Source organism: Nerophis lumbriciformis, linkage group LG25, assembly GCF_033978685.3.
Source record: "Nerophis lumbriciformis linkage group LG25, RoL_Nlum_v2.1, whole genome shotgun sequence".
NCBI classification, from domain to species: domain Eukaryota; kingdom Metazoa; phylum Chordata; class Actinopteri; order Syngnathiformes; family Syngnathidae; genus Nerophis; species Nerophis lumbriciformis.
The window spans coordinates 4,707,357-4,728,831 of record NC_084572.2 but is presented as its reverse complement, the minus strand read 5'-3'; the positions used below and the strand labels follow the sequence as shown (position 1 = coordinate 4,728,831).

At 39.8% G+C, this 21,475-nt stretch overlaps 1 protein-coding gene across 2 annotated transcripts in view; it reads left to right on the top strand.

Annotated features, from left to right (window-relative positions):
* Positions 1-21,475, top strand: part of grm8a (glutamate receptor, metabotropic 8a) — an 833,323-nt gene that overhangs the window by 752,891 nt on the left and 58,957 nt on the right. For both annotated transcript variants that reach the window (XM_072916040.1, XM_061983598.2), the window contains exons 10-11: positions 3,020-3,441; positions 14,437-14,803. In XM_072916040.1, coding sequence (XP_072772141.1) covers positions 3,020-3,441; positions 14,437-14,803 — 789 coding nt within the window. The remainder of the gene's footprint in view (positions 1-3,019; positions 3,442-14,436; positions 14,804-21,475) is intronic.

The following is a 21,475-nucleotide window of genomic DNA, read 5'->3' as shown; positions in this document are numbered from 1 at the left end:
TTAATTTGCATGTAGTCGGCTTTCGGCCACATTTTCTGTCAAAAAGTTTGGACACCCCTAGTTTACAGCCTCTAAAAAAAGCTAAAATTTAATATCTCTGAATTTATTTTTTTTAATTTTTTTTTCAAAAACTGTAAAAATGATTAAAAAACGAAAAATAAAATCGAAAGTTTTTTGACATATCTCACTTTAGTTTCACGTTCGAAGTTGAATTGCTGAGTTGAACTGAGTTAGCGTTCCACCTCCATTGTCGTCACTTCATCATGAAAAATGTGTCTTGTTTTGGATATTTTGGGGTCTTTTTTTTTCTGACTGAAGTGAACTGTCAAACGTTGCAGGCCTCAGAGTTCGCGAGCGATAACAGTTTTTATGCGCTTGGATTTTTGGCACTAATGTGACGCCATAGATAATTTCCGATATTACATATTAACGCATTTATCGGACATCCCTAGTTAATTTGCATGTAGTCAGCTTTCGGCCACATTTCTGTCAAAAAGTTTGGACACCCCTAGTTTACAGCCTCTAAAAAAGCTCAAATTTAAAATCTCAGACTTGTTTTTTTGTTTTTTTCCAAAACTGTAAAAATGATTAAAAAACGAAAAAGAAAATCCAAGGTTTTTTGACATATCTCACTTTAGTTTCACGTTCGAAGTTGAATTGCTGAGTTGAACTGAGTTAGCGTTCCACCTCCATTGTCGTCACTTCATCATGAAAAATGTGTCTTGATTTGGATATTTTGGGGTCTTTTTTTCTGACTGAATTGAAATGTCAAATGTTGCAGGCCTCAGAGTTCGCGAGCGATAACAGTTTTTATGCGCTTGGATTTTCGGCACTAATGTGACGCCATAGATAATTTCCGATATTACATATTAACGCATTTATCGGACATCCCTAGTTAATTTGCATGTAGTCGGCTTTCGGCCACATTTTCTGTCAAAAAGTTTGGACACCCCTAGTTTACAGCCTCTAAAAAAGCTCAAATTTAAAATCTCAGACTTGTTTTTTTTTTCTTTTCAAAAACTGTAAAAATGACGAAAAAACCAAATAGAAAATCGAAGGTTTTTTAACATATCTCACTTTAGTTTCACGTTCGAAGTTGAATTGCTGAGTTGAACTGAGTTAGCGTTCCACCTCCATTGTCGTCACTTCATCATGAAAAATGTGTCTTGATTTGGATATTTTGGGGTCTTTTTTTCTGACTGAAGTGAACTGTCAAATGTTGCAGGCCTCAGAGTTCGCGAGCGATAACAATTTTTATGCGCTTGGATTTTTGGCACTAATGTGACGCCATAGATAATTTCCGATATTACATATTAACGCATTTATCGGACATCCCTAGTTAATTTGCATGTAGTCGGCTTTCGGCCACATTTCTGTCAAAAAGTTTGGACACCCCTAGTTTACAGCCTTTAAAAAAGCTAAAATTTAAATTCTCAGACTTGTTTTTTTTTTTTTTTCAAAAACTGTAAAAATGATTAAAAAACGAAAAACAAAATCCAAGGTTTTTGACATATCTCACTTTAGTTTCACGTTTGAAGTTGAATTGCTGAGTTGAACTGAGTTAGCGTTCCACCTCCATTGTCGTCACTTCATCATGAAAAATGTGTCTTGATTTGGATATTTTGGGGTCTTTTTTTCTGACTGAATTGAAATGTCAAATGTTGCAGGCCTCAGAGTTCGCGAGCGATAACAGTTTTTATGCGCTTGGATTTTCGGCACTAATGTGACGCCATAGATAATTTCCGATATTACATATTAACGCATTTATCGGACATCCCTAGTTAATTTGCATGTAGTCGGCTTTCGGCCACATTTTCTGTCAAAAAGTTTGGACACCCCTAGTTTACAGCCTCTAAAAAAGCTCAAATTTAAAATCTCTGAATTTTTTTTTTTTTTTTTCTTTTTTTCAAAAACTGTAAAAATGACGAAAAAACGAAAAAGAAAATCGAAGGTTTTTTGACATATCTCACTTTAGTTTCACGTTCGAAGTTGAATTGCTGAGTTGAACTGAGTTAGCGTTCCACCTCCATTGTCGTCACTTCATCATGAAAAATGTGTCTTGTTTTGGATATTTTGGGGTCTTTTTTTTTCTGACTGAATTGAAATGTCAAATGTTGCAGGCCTCAGAGTTCGCGAGCGATAACAGTTTTTATGCGCTTGGATTTTTGGCACTAATGTGACGCCATAGATGATTTCCGATATTACATATTAACGCATTTATCGGACATCCCTAGTTAATTTGCATGTAGTCGGCTTTCGGCCACATTTTCTGTCAAAAAGTTTGGACACCCCTAGTTTACAGCCTCTAAAAAAGCTCAAATTTAAAATCTCAGAATTTTTTATTTTTTATTTTTTTTCATAACTAAAAATGACGAAAAAACGAAAAATAAAATCGAAGGTTTTTTGACATTTCTCACTTTAGTTTCACGTTTGAAGTTGAATTGCTGAGTTGAACTGAGTTAGCGTTCCACCTCCATTGTTGTCACTTCATCATGAAAAATGTGTCTTGATTTGGATATTTTGGGGTCTTTTTTTTTCTGACTGAAGTGAACTGTCAAATGTTGCAGGCCTCAGAGTTCGCGAGCCATAACAGTTTTTATGCGCTTGGATTTTTGGCACTAATGTGACGCCATAGATAATTTCCGATATTACATATTAACGCATTTATCGGACATCCCTAGTTAATTTGCATGCAGTCGGCTTTTGGCCACATTTTCTGTCAAAAAGTTTGGACACCCCTAGTTTACAGCCTCTAAAAAAGCTCAAATTTAAAATCTCAGAATTTTTTTTTTTTTTTTTTTTTCAAAAACTGTAAAAATGACGAAAAAAATAAAAATAAAATCGGAGGTTTTTTTGACATAACTCACTTTAGTTTCACGTTCGAAGTTGAATTGCTGAGTTGAACTGAGTTAGCGTTCCACCTCCATTATTGTCACTTCATCATGAAAAATGTGTCTTGATTTGGATATTTTGGGGTCTTTTTTTTTTCCTGACTGAAGTGAACTGTCGAATGTTGCAGGCCTCAGAGTTCACGTGCGAGCTGTGTCCGTACGAGATGCGCCCGGACTCCAACCGCACGGGCTGCGTGGCCATCCCCATCATCAAGCTGGAGTGGCACTCGCCCTGGGCCGTCATCCCCGTCTTCATCTCCATGCTGGGCATCATCGCCACCTCCTTCGTCATCGTCACCTTCGTGCGCTACAACGACACGCCCATCGTGCGGGCGTCGGGCCGGGAGATGAGCTACGTGCTCCTCACGGGGATATTCCTGTGCTACGCCATCACTTTCCTCATGATCGCCGCCCCGGACGTCGGCGTCTGCTCCTTCCGCAGGATCTTCCTGGGCCTGGGCATGTGCTTCAGCTACGCCGCCCTGCTCACTAAGACCAACAGGATACATCGCATCTTCGAGCAGGGCAAGAAGTCGGTGACGGCGCCAAGGTAGGACGGCCATCGGTACTTTCCCCTCGACCTCTCCCGCCGTGGTTATTCACCATTATGTTTGCCTCATGCATTATTTATGGGCCGTGAAGTCGCACTCGCCTACTTGTGGGAGACACTCCTGGCTCAGCCAGTCAGGCACGTGGAAGAAATGCTAATGTTGGATGTCATGGTCGTCGAACGTGTCCGCTAGCAAAGAGGTCGTCTGTTTCCTCGTCAGGTGACCCACAGACTGGAGCCTACGCAAGCGTTGCGGTTTTACATGACACATCTGATCCTATAAATACAAATTAAGCAATCGGAGTTAAATCTATGGAGCTACTTTTGTTTTTTATGCAACCAAAAAAATTGTTCCTATGTTCCTAAACATACATATAATATATATATATAATTAATATATTTTGGCCCTAAAAGTTTATATTTTTGCCCTAAAATTGGTACATTTTGGCCCTAAAATTTGGTACACTTTGGCCCTAAAATTGGTACATAACATTTTGGCCCTAAAATTGGGACATATTGGCCCTAGCACTGGTACATTTTAAAGTTAAAGTTAAAGTACCAATGATTGTCACACACACACTAGGTGTGGCGAAATTATTCTCTGCATTTAACCCATCACCCTTGATCACCCCCTGGGAGGTGAGGGGAGCAGTGGGCAGCAGCGGTGGCCGCGCCCGGGAATCATTTTTGGTGATTTAACCCCCAATTCCAACCCTTGATACTGAGTGCCAAGCAGGGAGGTAATGGGTCCCATTTTTATAGTCTTTGGTATGACTCGGCCGGGGTTTGAACCCACAACCTACCGATCTCAGGGCGGACACTCTAACCACTAGGCCACTGAGTAGGTTTAACCCTAAAACTGTATATTTTTGCACTAAAATTGGAAAAAAAATTTTTACAAATATTTGGTACATTTTGGCTCTAAAATTTGGTACACTTTGACCTTAAAATTTGGTACATTTTGGCCCTAAAATTGGTACATAACATTTTGGCCCTAAAATTGGGACATTTTGGCCATAAAATTGATACATTTCGCCCCTAAAATTGGTACAATTTGGCCCTAAAATTGGTAAATTTTTGTCCTAAAATTGTTACATTTTGGCCCTAAAATTTGGTACACTTTGACCCTAAAATTGGTCAATTTTGACCCTAAAATTGGTACATTTTGGCTCTACAATTGGTACATTTTGGCCCTACAATTGGTACATTTTGGCCCTAAAATTGGTATATATTAGCCCTAAAATTGGTACATTTTGGCCCTAAAATTGGTAAGTTTTGGCCCTAAAATGTGTACATTTTGGCCCTAAAATATATATATATATATATATATATATATTTTATATTATATATATATATATAATTAGGCCCTGCGATGAGGTGGCAACTTGTCCAGGGTGTACCCCGCCTTCCGCCCGATTGTAGCTGAGATAGGCTCCAGCGCCCCCCGCGACCCCAAATGGAATAAGCGGTAGAAAATGGATGGATGGATATATATATATATATAATTAATAAATATATATATATATATATATATATATATATATATATATATATATATATATATGTCTTAATAAGGTTATCCAAAAAATAGTGCTCGATACCGTAGTAGAGCGCAATATATGTATGTGTGGGGAAAAAATCACAAGACTATTTCATCTCTACAGGCCTGTTTCATGAGGGGGTTCCCTCAATCATCAGGAGATTTTAATGGGAGCATTCACATACCATGGTTTATATAGGGCACAGAGTGGGTGGGTACAGGCTGGCGTAGGGGCGTGGTGATTGGCTCATGTGTTACCTAGGAGGTGTTTCCGTCTGTGGCGGCATGCTGTTACAATTTCGCTGCGCTTGTTGAGGGATGACAGGTCTGGACGGTAAATAATAAACAGTTTCTCTTTCAAGCATAGGTTGCATCTTTTATTACCACTATTGTAAGGTGTGCTGGATGCAAGAATTTGCCATGTTATTGAATATTCAACATTATTGTCTTTGAGGTCCCAAATGTGTTTGCTGAGTTCTGTGGTATTCCGCAGGTTTTGGTTCCTGAAAGAAGCCTTGTGATTGTTCCATCTGGTTTTGAACTCTCCCTCGGTTAATCCTACATATGTGTCGGATGTGTTAATGTCCTTGCGTATTACCTTAGATTGGTAGACAACTGATGTTTGTAAGCACCCCCCGTTGAGAGGGCGATCAGGTTTCTTTCGACAATTACATCCTTTGTTGGTTTTGGAGTCGCTCTGTCTGGGGGCCGACGGCTCATTTGCAATTGTTTTGTTGTGGTTTGAGATGATTTGTCGTATATTGTTCATGCAGCTGTAGCTCAATTTAATGTTGTTCTTGTTGAATACTTTTCTTAGGATGTTGTCTTTGGGAAAGTGTTTGTCAATCAGATTGAGGAATTTGTGTCCAATGTTCGTTGAGACGTTTTTGCTGTATGGGGGGTTGTACCAGATGATGTCGTTCCGTTTTCTGTTCTTTTTTGGCTGGTTTCCTGGCGTGGGTTCATAGGTGAGGGTGAAATTGTATCCGCTTTCATCAAGGGCTTTTTGGTACGGGGGGGTTGCTTGGTCAAATTCAGCTTTGCTAGATGACAGCATCGATAGCCTTTTATTGATTCCGGTAGGTATTCTTTTCGTGGTGGTGGGTGGGTGGTTGCTGTCATGGTGCACGTATTGGAGTGTTGTGTTGGGTTTCGTGAATGGTTGGTAGCTGTTATTTCTCAGGTTGAAAGTGACGTCAAGGAAGTTGACGGTTTGCTTGTTGGCTTCAATCGTGATCCGTAGGCCGTTCTCTTTGAAAATTTGGCATATGCGCTTCTATATATATATATATAATTAATATATTTTGGCCCTAAAAGTTTATATTTTTGCCCTAAAATTGGTACATTTTGGCCCTAAAATTTGGTACACTTTGGCCCTAAAATTGGTACATAACATTTTGGCCCTAAAATTGGGACATATTGGCCCTAGCACTGGTACATTTTAACCCTAAAACTGTATATTTTAGCACTAAAATTGGAGAAATTTTTTTTACAAATATTTGGTACATTTTGGCTCTAAAATTTGGTACACTTTGACCCTAAAATTTGGTACATTTTGGCCCTAAAATTGGTACATAACATTTTGGCCCTAAAATTGGGAAATTTTGGCCATAAAATTGATACATTTCGCCCCTAAAATTGGTACAATTTGGCCCTAAAATTGGTAAATTTTTGTCCTAAAATTGTTACATTTTGGCCCTAAAATTTGGTACACTTTGACCCTAAAATTGGTCAATTTTGACCCTAAAATTGGTACATTTTGGCCCTACAATTGGTACATTTTGGCCCTACAATTGGTACATTTTGGCCCTAAAATTGGTATATATTAGCCCTACAATTGGTACATTTTGGCCCTAAAATTGGTAAGTTTTGGCCCTAAAATGTGTACATTTTGGCCCTAAAATATATATATATATATATATATATATATATATTATATATTATATATATATATATATAATTAGGCCCTGCGATGAGGTGGCAACTTGTCCAGGGTGTACACCGCCTTCCGCCCGATTGTAGCTGAGATAGGCTCCAGCGCCCCCCGCGACCCCAAAGGGAATAAGCGGTAGAAAATGGATGGATGGATATATATATATAATTAATAAATATATATATATATATATATATATATATATATATATATATATATATATATATATATATATATATATATATATATATATATATATATATATATATTTTGGCCCTAAAGGTTTATATTTTTGCCCTAAAATTGGTAAATTTGTTTTCTAAAATTGGTAGATTTTGGCCCTAAAATTTGGTACACTTTGGCCCTAAAATTGGGACATATTGGCCCTAGCACTGGTCCATTTTGACCCTAAAACTGTATATTTTTGCACTAAAATTGGATTTTTTTTTTTTACAAAAATTGGTACATTTTGGCCCTAAAATTTGGTACACTTTGACCCTAAGATTTGGTACATTTTGGCCCTAAAATTGGTACATAACATTTTGGCCCTAAAATTGGGAAATTTTGGCCATAAAATTGATACATTTCGCCCCTAAAATTGGTACAATTTGGCCCTAAAATTGGTAAATTTTTGTCCTAAAATTGTTACATTTTGGCCCTAAAATTTGGTACACTTTGACCCTAAAATTGGTCAATTTTGACCCTAAAATTGGTACATTTTGGCCCTACAATTGGTACATTTTGGCCCTACAATTGGTACATTTTGGCCCTAAAATTGGTATATATTAGCCCTAAAATTGGTACATTTTGGCCCTAAAATTGGTAAGTTTTGGCCCTAAAATGTGTATATTTTGGCCCAAAAAAAAAAAAAAAAAAAAAAAAAAATATATATATATATATATATATATATATATATATATATATATATATATATATATATATATATATATATATACATATATATATTATATATATATATATATAATTAATAAATATATATATATACATCCATCCATCCATCCATCCATCCGCTTATTCCCTTTTGGGGTCGCGGGGGGCGCTGGAGCCTATCTCAGCTACAATCGGGCGGAAGGCGGGGTACACCCTGGACAAGTCGCCACCTCATCGCTTTTATACATATATATATATATATATATATATATATATATATATATATAATTAATATATTTTGGCCCTAAAAGTTTATATTTTTGCCCTAAAATTGGTAAATTTGTTTCCTAAAATTGGTACATTTTGGCCCTAAAATTTGGTACACTTTGGCCCTAAAATTGGGACATATTGGCCCTAGCACTGGTACATTTTGGCCCTAAAACTATTTATATAATTAATAAAAAAATATATTATATAAATTATATATATATATATATATATATATATATATATATATATATATATATATTATATGTATGTTTAGGAACATAGTGACATGTATGTTTAGGAACATAGTGACAATTGCTGCGAGCAGAGGAGCATGTTCGGCAGCGCACAATCACTGAGTACTTACAAGCAGACACAATGTGTAGACAGAAAAGGGAGAACGGACGCATTTTGGCTTAAAAACTAACGATAAAGGTGAAGTTATAACACTGAAACGCCCTCAGGAAGAGGTGCTTTAAGACATGGCTCGCTAGCCGCAGTCTGCAGTCTTTCAGCTACTTCTAAATCACTAATCCTCGTCTCCATGGCGACAAATAAAGTACGTTTCTTGCAAGTATCATCCCTGCAGGACGAGGAATAGCTAAACATGCTTCACTATACACCCTAGCTCACCGGCGTCAAAATGTAAACAAATGCCATGGGTGGATCTACACCTGACATCCACTGTCATGATACCAAGTACAGGAGCGTATCTAGTCGATACTACTATGATTACATCGATATTTGTTATCGTCACTAAATAATTGTTCCTTTTTAAATTTCCTATTATGTATTTCCTGAGCTTATACTCAGGACACACGTCCCTGGACACATGAGGACTTTGAATATGACCATTGTATGATCCTACTTGGTATCGGATCGATACCTAAATTTGTGGTATCTTCCAAAACTAATGTAAAAGCATCCAAACAAGAGAAGAATAAGTGATTATTACATTTTAACAGAAGTGTAGATAGCACATGTTAAAAGAGAAAGTAAGCAGATATTAAGTAGATTAATAATATATTTTTACAGTTTGTCCCTTATAATGTTGACAAAATAATAGGTGTATAAATGACACAATATGTTACTGCATAGACTAATTAGGAGCTTATGTTTGTTTACTTACTACTAAAAGACAAGTTGTCTTGTATGTTCACTATTTTATATAAGGACTAATTGCAATAATAAACATATGTTTAATGTTCTCTAAGATTTGTTGTTAAAATAAAGCCAATAATGCCATTTTTGTGGTCCCCTTTATTTAGAAAAGTATCAAAATAGTTTTTTGGTACCGGTACCAAAATGTTGGTATCAGGTTGGCCGTGTATTCTTCACTCGCACTTTAAAGGCCTACTGAAATGCGATTTTCGTATTTAAACGGGGATATCAGGTCCATTCTATGTGTCATACTTGATCATTTCGCGATATTGACATTTTTTTTGCTGAAAGGATTTAGTAGAGAACATTTTGCAACTTTTGGTCGCTGATAAAAAAGCCTTGCCTGTACCGGAAGTAGCAGACGAGTAGCGTGACGTCACAGGTTGTGGAGCTCCTCACATCCGCACATTGTTTACAATCGTGGCCGCCAGCAGCGAGAGCGATTCGGACCGAGAAAAGCGACGATTTCCCCATTAATTTGAGCGAGGATGAAAGATTTGTGGATGAGGAAAGTGAGAGTGAAGGACTAGAGGGCAGATAGGGAAGATGCTGTGAGAGGCGGGTGGGACCTGATGACTAAAACAGTAAATAAACACAAGACAGTAGTGATGGGTCCGGCAACACCGATGCATCGGCGCATGCGTCGAGCTCATAGAGCAAAACCCTGTGTCGGTGCGCGTACCGCTTTTAGAAAGTCACGTGACCGATCATGAGCTGTTTTGGTCACGTGACCGATACGCCAACTGTGTCGCCTCCTCTGTGCCCTGTGAGCGGGTCTTTTCTACAGCCGGAGAAATAATAACTAAGAAGAGAAATCGTCTAAAATGTAATACGTCGGAAAAACTTTTATTTATTTATTTTTTAATAAAAATGTGTAAAAAAATAAAATAAAAAAAATTCCCAGTCCACAATCATCCACAACACGTTCTCTTAGATTTCCATGTTATGATACATGTTCCCGTTATTTATTGACTGTATCTAAAAAAGATAAAAATATATTTTTATTTAAATGAAGATATGAAATAATCCTAAATGAAATACGATGACTTGGTTTATATTATTGTATATACTAGGGCAGGGGTCACCAACGCGGTGCCCGCGGTCACCAGGTAGCCCGTAAGGACCAGATGAGTTGCTCGCAGGCCTGTTCTAAAAATAGCTCAAAGAGCAGCACTTACCAGTGAGCTGCCTCTATTTTTTAAATTGTATTTATTTACTAGCAAGCTGGTCTCGCTTTGCTCGACATTTTTAATTCTAAAAGAGACAAAACTCAAATAGAATTTGAAAATCCAAGAAAATATTTTAAAGACTTGGTCTTCACTTGGAATAAGCGGTAGGAAATGGATGGATGGATGGGTCTTCACTTGTTTAAATAAATTCATTTATTTTTTACTTTGCTTCTTATTACTTTTAGAAATACAATTTTAGAGAAAAAAATACAACCTTAAAAATGATTTTAGGATTTTTAAACAAATATACCTTTTTACCTTTTAAATTTCTTCCTCTTCTTTCCTGACAATTTAAATCAATGTTCAAGTAATTTTCTTATTTTTTATTGTAAAGAATAAATATTTTAGCTTCTGTTTTTTCGACGAAGAATATTTGTGAAATATTTCTTCAAACTTACTATGATTAAAATAAAAATAAAATGTTCTGGCAAATCTAGAAAATCTGTAGAATCAAATTTAAATCTTATTTCAAAGTATTTTGAATTTCTTTTGAAATTTTTGTTCTGGAAAATCTAGAAGAAATACTGATTTGTCTTTGTTAGAAATATAGCTTGGTCCAATTTGTTATATATTGTAACAAAGTGCAGATTGGATTTTAACCAATTTAAAACATGTCATCAAAATTCTAAAATGTATCTTAATCAGGAAAAATGACTAATGATGTTCCATAAATTCTTTTATTAATTTTTTCAAAAAGATTCAAATTAGCTAGTTTTTCTCTTCTTTTTGTCGGTTGAATTTTGAATTTTAAAAGTCGAAATTGAAGATAAACTATGTTTCAAAATGTTATTTTAATTTTTTTCTTGTTTTCTCCTCTTTTAAACCGTTCAATTAAGTGTTTCTTTCATCATTTATTCTCTACAAAAAACCTTCCGTAAAAGGAAAAAAAATGTACGACGGAATGACAGACAAATACCCATTTTTTTATATATATATATATATATATATATACATTTATTTATTTAGCTATTCTTGTTTAAATCACACTTACGTGTAACTTACAAATGACAATATATTTAAGTGTGTATCAAACTGGTAGCCTTTTGCATTAATCAGTACCCAAAAAGTAGTTTTTGGTTTCAAAAAGGTTGGTGACCCCTGTACTAGGGCAAAAAATCAGTCAGTTGAGTCGGTCCATAGGTTGCCTGTAGGGATTTTTAATGTCCAGCAGATGTCAGTATTTAGTGACACAGTATCGACACAGTATCAATACAGTTTTGCAATGTGTCGAAACGCTTCATGACGCCTCATCAACCCATCACTACAAGACATATATATATACTCTATTAGCCACAACACAACCAGGCTTATATTTAATATGCCACAAATTAATCCCGCATAACAAACACCTCGCCCTTCCGTCCATACAACTCAAACACCTGCACAACACACTCAATCCCACAGCCCAAAGTACCGTTCACCTCCCCAAAGTTCATACAGCACATATATTTCCCCAAAGTTACGTACGTGACATGCACATAGCGGCACGCACGTACGGGCAAGCGATCAATTGTTTGGAAGCCGCAGCTGCATGCGTACTCACGGTACCGTGTCTGCGCGTCCAACTCAAAGTCCTCCTGGTAAGAGTCTCTGTTGTCCCAGTTCTCCACAGGCCAATGGTAAAGCTTGACTGTCATCTTCCGGGAATGTGAACAATGAAACACCGGCTGTGTTTGTGTTGCTGCAGTCGACCGCAGTACACCGCTTCCCACCTACAGCTTTCTTCTTTGCTGTCTCCATTGTTCATTGAACAAATTGCAAAAGATTCACAAACACAGATGTCCAGAATACTGTGGAATTTTGCGATGAAAACAGACGACCTAATAGCTGGCCACCATGCTGTCCCAGAATGTCCTTTACAATCCGTGACGTCACGCGCTGACGTCATCATACCGAGACGTTTTCAGCAGGATATTTCGCGCAAAATTTAAAATTGCACTTTAGTAAGCTAACCCGGCCGTATTGGCATGTGTTGCAATGTTAAGATTTCATCATTGATATATAAACTATCAGACTGCGTGGTCGGTAGTAGTGGCTTTCAGTAGGCCTTTAAGTACAGGTAAAAGCCAGTAAATTAGAATATTTTGAAAAACTTGATTTATTTCAGTAATTGCATTCAAAAGGTGTAACTTGTACATTATATTTATTCATTGCACACAGACTGATGCATTCAAATGTTTATTTCATTTAATTTTGATGATTTGAAGTGGCAACAAATGAAAATCCAAAATTCCGTGTGTCACAAAATTAGAATATTACTTAAGGCTAATACAAAAAAGGGATTTTTAGAAATGTTGGCCAACTGAAAAGTATGAAAATGAAAATATGAGCATGTACAATACTCAATACTTGGTTGGAGCTCCTTTTGCCTCAATTACTGCGTTAATGCGGCGTGGCATGGAGTCGATGAGTTTCTGGCACTGCTCAGGTGTTATGAGAGCCCAGGTTGCTCTGATAGTGGCCTTCAACTCTTCTGCGTTTTTGGGTCTGGCATTCTGCATCTTCCTTTTCACAATACCCCACAGATTTTCTATGGGGCTAAGGTCAGGGGAGTTGGCGGACCAATTTAGAACAGAAATACCATGGTCCGTAAACCAGGCACGGGTAGATTTTGCGCTGTGTGCAGGCGCCAAGTCCTGTTGGAACTTGAAATCTCCATCTCCATAGAGCAGGTCAGCAGCAGGAAGCATGAAGTGCTCTAAAACTTGCTGGTAGACGGCTGCGTTGACCCTGGATCTCAGGAAACAGAGTGGACCGACACCAGCAGATGACATGGCACCCCAAACCATCACCCAACCATGCAAATTTTGCATTTCCTTTGGAAATCGAGGTCCCAGAGTCTGGAGGAAGACAGGAGAGGCACAGGATCCACGTTGCCTGAAGTCTAGTGTAAAGTTTCCACCATCAGTGATGGTTTGGGGTGCCATGTCATCTGCTGGTGTCGGTCCACTCTGTTTCCTGAGATCCAGGGTCAATGCAGCCGTCTACCAACAAGTTTTAGAGCACTTCATGCTTCCTGCTGCTGACCTGCTCTATGGAGATAGAGATTTCAAGTTCCAACAGGACTTGGCGCCTGCACACAGCGCAAAATCTACCCGTGCCTGGTTTACGGACCATGGTATTTCTCTTCTAAATTGGCCCGCCAACTCCCCTGACCTTAGCCCCATAGAAAATCTGTGGGGTATTGTGAAAAGGAAGATGCAGAATGCCAGACCCAAAAACGCAGAAGAGTTGAAGGCCACTATCAGAGCAACCTGGGCTCTCATAACACCTGAGCAGTGCCAGAAACTCATCGACTCCATGCCACGCCGCATTAACGCAGTAATTGAGGCAAAAGGAGCTCCAACCAAGTATTGAGTATTGTACATGCTCATATTTTTCATTTTCATACTTTTCAGTTGGCCAACATTTCTAAAAATCCCTTTTTTGTATTAGCCTTAAGTAATATTCTAATTTTGTGACACACGGAATTTTGGATTTTCATTTGTTGCCACTTCAAATCATCAAAATTAAATGAAATAAACATTTGAATGCATCAGTCTGTGTGCAATGAATAAATATAATGTACAAGTTACACCTTTTGAATGCAATTACTGAAATAAATCAAGTTTTTCAAAATATTCTAATTTACTGGCTTTTACCTGTATGTATATATATATATATATATATATATATATATATATATATATATATATATATATATACATATATATATATATATATATATATATATATACAAACGTTTGTGTATATATGTATATATATATATATATATATATACAAACGTTTGTATATATATATATATATACGGACGTGGTGGACATCAAAGTGCACTTTTTTACTTTTTTTTTGGGAAACTCACAAAATTTGGCATTACCATTTTTATTATCGGACAACAAACTGCACTCTTATTTTGTTATGGCAGCTCTCCACATGTTTTTTTTTGTCAACAAGTCGTTCTTTTTCCACGCCAGGTTCATCTCCCCGGCCTCCCAGCTGGTCATCACCTTCTCGCTCATCTCCGTCCAGCTCCTGGGCGTCTTCGTGTGGTTCGCCGTGGACCCGCCGCACACGGTGGTGGACTACGGCGAGCAGCGGACCCAGGACCCGCTGTCGGCGCGCGGCGTCCTCAAGTGCGACATCTCCGACCTGTCCCTCATCTGCTCGCTGGGTTACTCCATCCTGCTGATGGTGACGTGCACGGTGTACGCCATCAAGACGCGCGGCGTGCCCGAAACCTTCAACGAGGCCAAGCCCATCGGGTTCACCATGTACACCACCTGCATCATCTGGCTGGCCTTCATCCCCATCTTCTTTGGAACGTCCCAGTCCGCAGAGAGGGTGAGTTCTACAACAAAAATGAAAGCACGCGGGGGCCAGTTTGATATTTTTCATTTTTAAAACCAATACAAAATATATTCTCTAAGGCTTCCCTCAATTTTGGTGAGTGTTAAAGGTCTCAAAAGGATCTCAGTCATTGAAGTTCTACTTTTAACCTATAAATCAAGGTTTCTTAAGGGTTGGCAGGCCGCGAGCGCCCCCTAGAGGGCCGGCAAAAAAACATCTGTGGTCCGTAAGGGTCTTAGCAGCACTCAGTTGTAATACACTTTTCCACCACTTGTGGCAGTAATGACAACATCAAACAGAAGAAGTCTGCAGCTAAAGTCATCAAATAGTTTCTTAAGCGCAAAAATTATGACTAAAGTGGTGAATCTCTGTTTTCATTTGCACTTTATTGTTGTTGATAGTTTAGTTAAAAAAAAAAAAAAATCATTATTAATTTCATCCATCCATCCATCCATCTTCTTCCGCTTATCCGAGGTCGGGTCGCGGGGGCAGCAGCCTAAGCAGGGAAGCCCAGACTTCCCTCTCCCCAGCCACTTCGTCCAGCTCCTCCCGGGGGATCCCGAAGCGTTCCCAGGCCAGCCGGGAGAGATAGTCTTCCCAGCGTGTCCTGGGTCTTCCCCGTGGCCTCCTACCGGTCGGACGTGCCCGAAACACCTTCCTAGGGAGGCGTTCGGGTGGCATTCTGACCAGATGCCCGAACCACCTCATCTGGCTCCTCTCCATGTGGAGGAGCAGCGGCTTTACTTTGAGCTCCCCCCGAATGACAGAGCTTCTCACCCTATCTCTAAGGGAGAGCCCCGCCACTCGGCGGAGGAAACTCATTTCGGCCGCTTGTACCCGTGATCTTGTCCTTTCGGTCATGACCCAAAGCTCATGACCATAGGTGAGGATGGGAACGTAGATCGACCGGTAAATCGAGAGCTTTGCCTTCCGGCTCAGCTCCTTCTTCACCACAACGGATCGATACAGCGTCCGCATTACTGAAGACGCCGCACCGATCCGCCTGTCGATCTCACGATCCACTCTTACCCCACTCGTGAACAAGACTCTGAGGTACTCCTCCACTTGGGGCAAGATCTCCTCCCCAACCCGGAGATGGCACTCCACCCTTTTCCGGGAGAGAACCATGGACTCGGACTTGGAGGTGCTGATTCCCATCCCAGTCGCTTCACACTCGGCTGCGAACCGATCCAGTGAGAGCTGAAGATCTTGGCCAGAAGAAGCCATCAGGACCACATCATCTGCAAATAGCAGAGACCTAATCCTGCAGCCACCAAACCAGATCCCCTCAACGCCCTGACTGCGCCTAGAAATTCTGTCCATAAAGGTTATGAACAGAATCGGTGACAAAGGGCAGCCTTGGCGGAGTCCAACCCTCACTGGAAACGTGTCCGACTTACTGCCGGCAATGCGGACCAAGCTCTGGCACTGATTATATAGGGAGCGAACTGCCACAATAAGACAGTCCGATACTCCATACTCTCTGAGCACTCCCCACAGGACTTCCCGGGGTACACGGTCGAATGCCTTCTCCAAGTCCACAAAGCACATGTAGACTGGTTGGGCAAACTCCCATGCACCCTCAAGGACCCTGCCGAGAGTATAGAGCTGGTCCACAGTTCCACGACCAGGACGAAAACCACACTGTTCCTCCTGAATCCGAGGTTCGACTATCCGGCGTAGCCTCCTCTCCAGTACACCTGAATAGACCTTACCGGGAAGGCTGAGGAGTGTGATCCCACGATAGTTGGAACACACCCTCCGGTTCCCCTTCTTAAAGAGAGGAACCACCACCCCGGTCTGCCAATCCAGAGGTACCGCCCCCGATGTCCACGCGATGTTGCAGAGTCTTGTCAACCAAGACAGCCCCACAACATCCAGAGCCTTAAGGAACTCCGGGCGGAGCTCATCCACCCCCGGGGCCTTGCCACCGAGGAGCTTTTTAACTACCTCGGCAACCTCAGCCCCAGAAATAGGAGAGCCCACCACAGATTCCCCAGGCCCTGCTTCCTCATAGGAAGACGTGCTGGTAGGATTGAGGAGGTCTTCGAAGTATTCCCTCCACCGATCCACAACATCCGCAGTGGAGGTCAGCAGAACACCATCCCCACCATACACGGTGTTGACACTGCACTGCTTCCCCTTCCTGAGGCGGCGGATGGTGGTCCAGAATTGCTTCGAAGCCTGCCGGAAGTCTTTTTCCATGGCCTCCCCGAACTCCTCCCATGTCCGAGTTTTTGCCTCCGCGACCGCTGAAGCCGCACACCGCTTGGCCTGTCGGTACCTGTCCGCTGCCTCAGGAGTCCCAGGAGCCAAAAGAACTTATTAATTTACTTAATTTATTATTAACGTTTATTTTTGTGCGTCAATAAACAGTGAAAAAGGTTAAAGAAATAAGTGTAATAGTGTCAAAGCGTTTTGAGTACTTTGAAGGTAGAAAAGCGCTATACAAGTATAACCCATTTACCATTTACCATTGAATATATAGAACATTACACACGGCACTCAAAAATCTATGATAATGTTTCAGTAGGACTTTGGTAAGCTATGAAGCCGCGCCGCTTGATGGATTGTACTGTGCTTCAACATAGGAGTATTATTATGGTGTGTGTAGAAGGTAAGACATATTATCTGGCATTTTGTTTCACAATATTATGCAAAAGAGACTTTTCTTACCTTCTGGTACCTGCTGATCTGTATTTGGGATCTGCATAAGTCCTGCGAAATGTACTCACGTCTGCATTACACACATCAGGACTGGCAAACATTGTGATCTAATAAAAAAACAAACCCCAAAACACAAAATTGCGCTCTAGCGCCCCCTAGGAAGAAAACACAGACAAAACTGCCTGTAACTCCCCGTAGGAATGTCGTAGAGACATGAAACAAAAACCTCTATGTAGGTCTCACTTAGACCTATATTTCATACACTGACAACCCCCCGAAAAAATCAACAAAAAGTTTGCAATTCCCCCTTCAAAACAAAAGTCACCTTTTTTCAAACATTATCTCCTCTCAGCGCGTTTGTTGTGTCGTCTTCAAATTAGCACAGGAGAGAGATTGAACCCTTCTGATTAAAAGTTGATGAAAGAGTTTTAATTACTGCTCCGGTTTGGATTTTATGAGCCCTCAAAGTCGGTCCCGTCCATCGCTGCTTGCAGCTTTAATTTAATATATATAATTGTTTTAGTTGTAGTCTGTTCTTCTTTTTCTCTATCTTCTTGTTACGGGACATTCACCCTCAGCTGTTGCCATTTGTAATATAAAGTAGTGTAAAGTTCTTACTTATATCTGTCAGTAAACTCGCCATGCAAGCGCTAAAACATACCGGTGTAGTGAGTTTATTTTATTCACCCAAGGAACTTTAGTTATTAGAGAGTACCGGTTGGACGGTTTTTCATGGGACACATTTCCGGTGTTGTTGTTGTTGTTTCCGGATGAGGAGATGCTGCTCCGTTATTGATTGAAGTAAAGTCTGAACGTCATTAAAACAGTTAGCGCCATCTTTTGACACTTCTTCCACTCCCGTCCTTGCACGCTACACCGCTACAACAAAGATGACGGGGAGAAGACGGCGTCGAAGGTGAGCCACGTAAAAAAAACGGCGCATCCTGAAGCGACTGTCAGAAAGCGGCTTGAAAATGATCTGTAAAACATCATCTATGCAACATTTTTGACTAAAGAACTACCACCACATGTTATGTAGACCACAAGGAAGTCTTTTACATTTAGAAAAAATAACAATAATTCGAGATGTCCGATAATACCGGACTGCCGATATTTACGGCCGATAAATGCTTTAAAATGTAATATCAGAAATTATCGGTATCGGTTTCAAAATGATCGGTATCGGTTTCATAAAGTATGTATAAAATGTATGACTTTGTGTACACGGACGTAGGGAGAAGTACAGAGCGCCAATAAACCTTAAAGGCACTGCCTTTGCGTGCCGGCCCAATCACATAATATCTACGGCTTTTCACACACACAAGTGAATGCAAGCGTTCTTGGTCAACAGCCATACAGGCCACACTGAGGGTGGCCGTATGAACAACTTTAACACTGTTACAAATATGCGCCACACTGTGAACCCACACCAAACAAGAATGACAAACACATTTCGGGAGAACATCCGCACCGTAACACAACATAAACACAACAGAACAAATACCCAGAAACCCTTGCAGCACTTACTCTTCCGGGACGCTACAATATACACCCCCGTTACCCCCTACCCCACCTCAACCTCCTCATGCTCTCTCAGGGAGGGCATGTCCCAAATTCCAAGCTGCTGTTTTGAGGCATGTTAAAATAAATAATGCACTTTGTGACTTCAATAATAAATATGGCAGTGCATAACTTTCCATACTTGAGTTGATTTATTTTGGAAAACCTTGTTACATTGTTTAATGCATCCAGCGGGGCATCACAACAAAATTAGGCATAATAACGTGTTAATTCCACGACTGTATATATCAGTATCGGTTGATATCGGAATCGTTAATTAAGATTTGGATAATATCGGAATATCGGATATCGGCAAAAAAGCCATTATCGGACATCTCTAATAATAATAATATGACCCCTTTAATGCGCCTTATAATCCCGTGCGCATTTTGTATGAAAATAGACCTGACTAGACCCGCTCATCGGCAGCGCGCCTTATGGTCCGGAAAATACGGTACATTACACCTGTTTGCTCTTTTATTCCACTTTTAAATGTTTTTTTTTAATTATTAATGTCATTTTGAAAATGTGTCGCGGGCCATTGAAAATTGAGCTGCGGTTCTCAAATGGCCCCCGGGCCATACTTTGGACACCCGTGTTCTACACAGAGGTGGGTAGAGTAGCCGGAAATTGTACTCAAGTAAGAGTACTGTTACTTTAGAGAATTATTACTCAAGAAAAAGTAAGGAGTAGTCACCCAAATATTTACTTGAGTAAAAGTAAAGAGTATGTTGTGAAAAAACTACTCAAGTACTGAGTAACTGATGAGTAACCTGTTCGTTTAATTAACAAATAATAAACAAAAACATAAAAATAGCAATGAGCAAATTCAGAGCCAGGAATTTCTCTTAAGCAACTAAAACAATTATATATATTAAATTAAAGCTGCAAGCAGCGATGGACGGGACCGACTTTGAAGGCTCATAAAATCCAAACCGGAGCAGTAATTAAAACCCTTTCATCAACTTTTAATCAGAAGGGTTCAATCTCTCTCCTGTGCTAATTTGAAGCCGACACGACAAACGCGCTGAGAGGAGATAATGTTTGAAAAAAGGTGACTTTTGTTTTGAAGGGGGAATTGCAAACTTTTTGTTGATTTTTTCGGGGGGTTGTCAGTGTATGAAATATAGGTCTAAGGGGAGTTACAGGCAGTTTTGTCTGTGTTTTCTTCCTAGGGGGCGCTAGAGCGCAATTTTGTGTTTTGGGGTTTGTTTTTTTATTAGATCACAATGTTTGCCAGTCCTGATGTGTGTGTCCATTATGGTGAGTTTTGAAGAATGTTAAGGGGGTCAAATTACGGCTCAAAGATTATTCTGTACATTAGGCGCACCGGGTTATAACTAAAATATTTTAAGTGTGCCTTATAGTCCGAAAACTACGATATAATAATAGCGGCACACACTTATTTTTTTAATTATTAACACACTTCTGCAGAAAGGTGACTTTTGTTTCGAAGGGGGAATTGCAAACTTTTTGTTGATTTTTTTGGGGGGTTGTCAGTGTATGAAATATAGGTCTAAGTGAGACCTACATAGAGGTTTTTGTTTCATGTCTCTACGACATTCCTACTGGGTGTTACAGGCAGTTTTGTCTGTGTTTTCTTCCTAGGGGGCGCTAGAGCGCAATTTTGAGTTTTGGGGTTTGGTTTTTTTATTAGATCGCAATTTTCACCAGTCCTGATGTGTGTGTCCATTATGGTGCGTTTTGAAGCATGTTAAAGTGGTCAAATTACAGCTCAAAGAGGCGGCGGTATAATAATAAAACGCTAGAAATACAATAGGGTCCTCTGTCCCAAAGGGACTCGGTCCCTAATAATAATACATTAAGATAAAAAAAATTAAGGCAAATTGAGCCACAATAACTTAACAGCACCATAGGCTCAGTAAGCAGAGATTACAAAGGAAAATTAAAGCTGCAAGCAGCGTTGGTCGGGCCCGCGTATTTGGCAGGTGCTAGTCCTAAGTGTCCCAATACTTGTGTCAAGTTTTAGTCCTAAGTGTCCCAATACTTTTGTCAAGTTGTAGTCCTAAGTGTCGCAATACTTTTATCCAGTGTAGGTGTCCCAATACTTTTGTCCAGTGGTATTCCTAAGTGTCCCAATACTTTTGTGCAGTGTAAGTGTCCCAATACTTTTGTCCAGTTTTGGTCATAAGTGTCCCAATACTTTTGTCCAGTGGTAGTCATAAGTGTCCCAATACTTTTGTCAAGTTGTAGTCCCAAGTGTCCCAATACTTTTGTCCAGTTTTCGTGTTATGTGTCCCAATACTTTTGTCCAGTGGTAGTCATAAGTGTCCCAATACTTTTGTCTACTTTTAGTCCGAATTGTCCCAATACTTTTGTTTAGTGTACCTACCTTGTCTGCATTGTGCGGGCACGCTGGTGCTTCCTGCTTTTAAGCAGCCTTCTTGAAAAAACAGCAGCATCAGCGCAGAGGTTCTT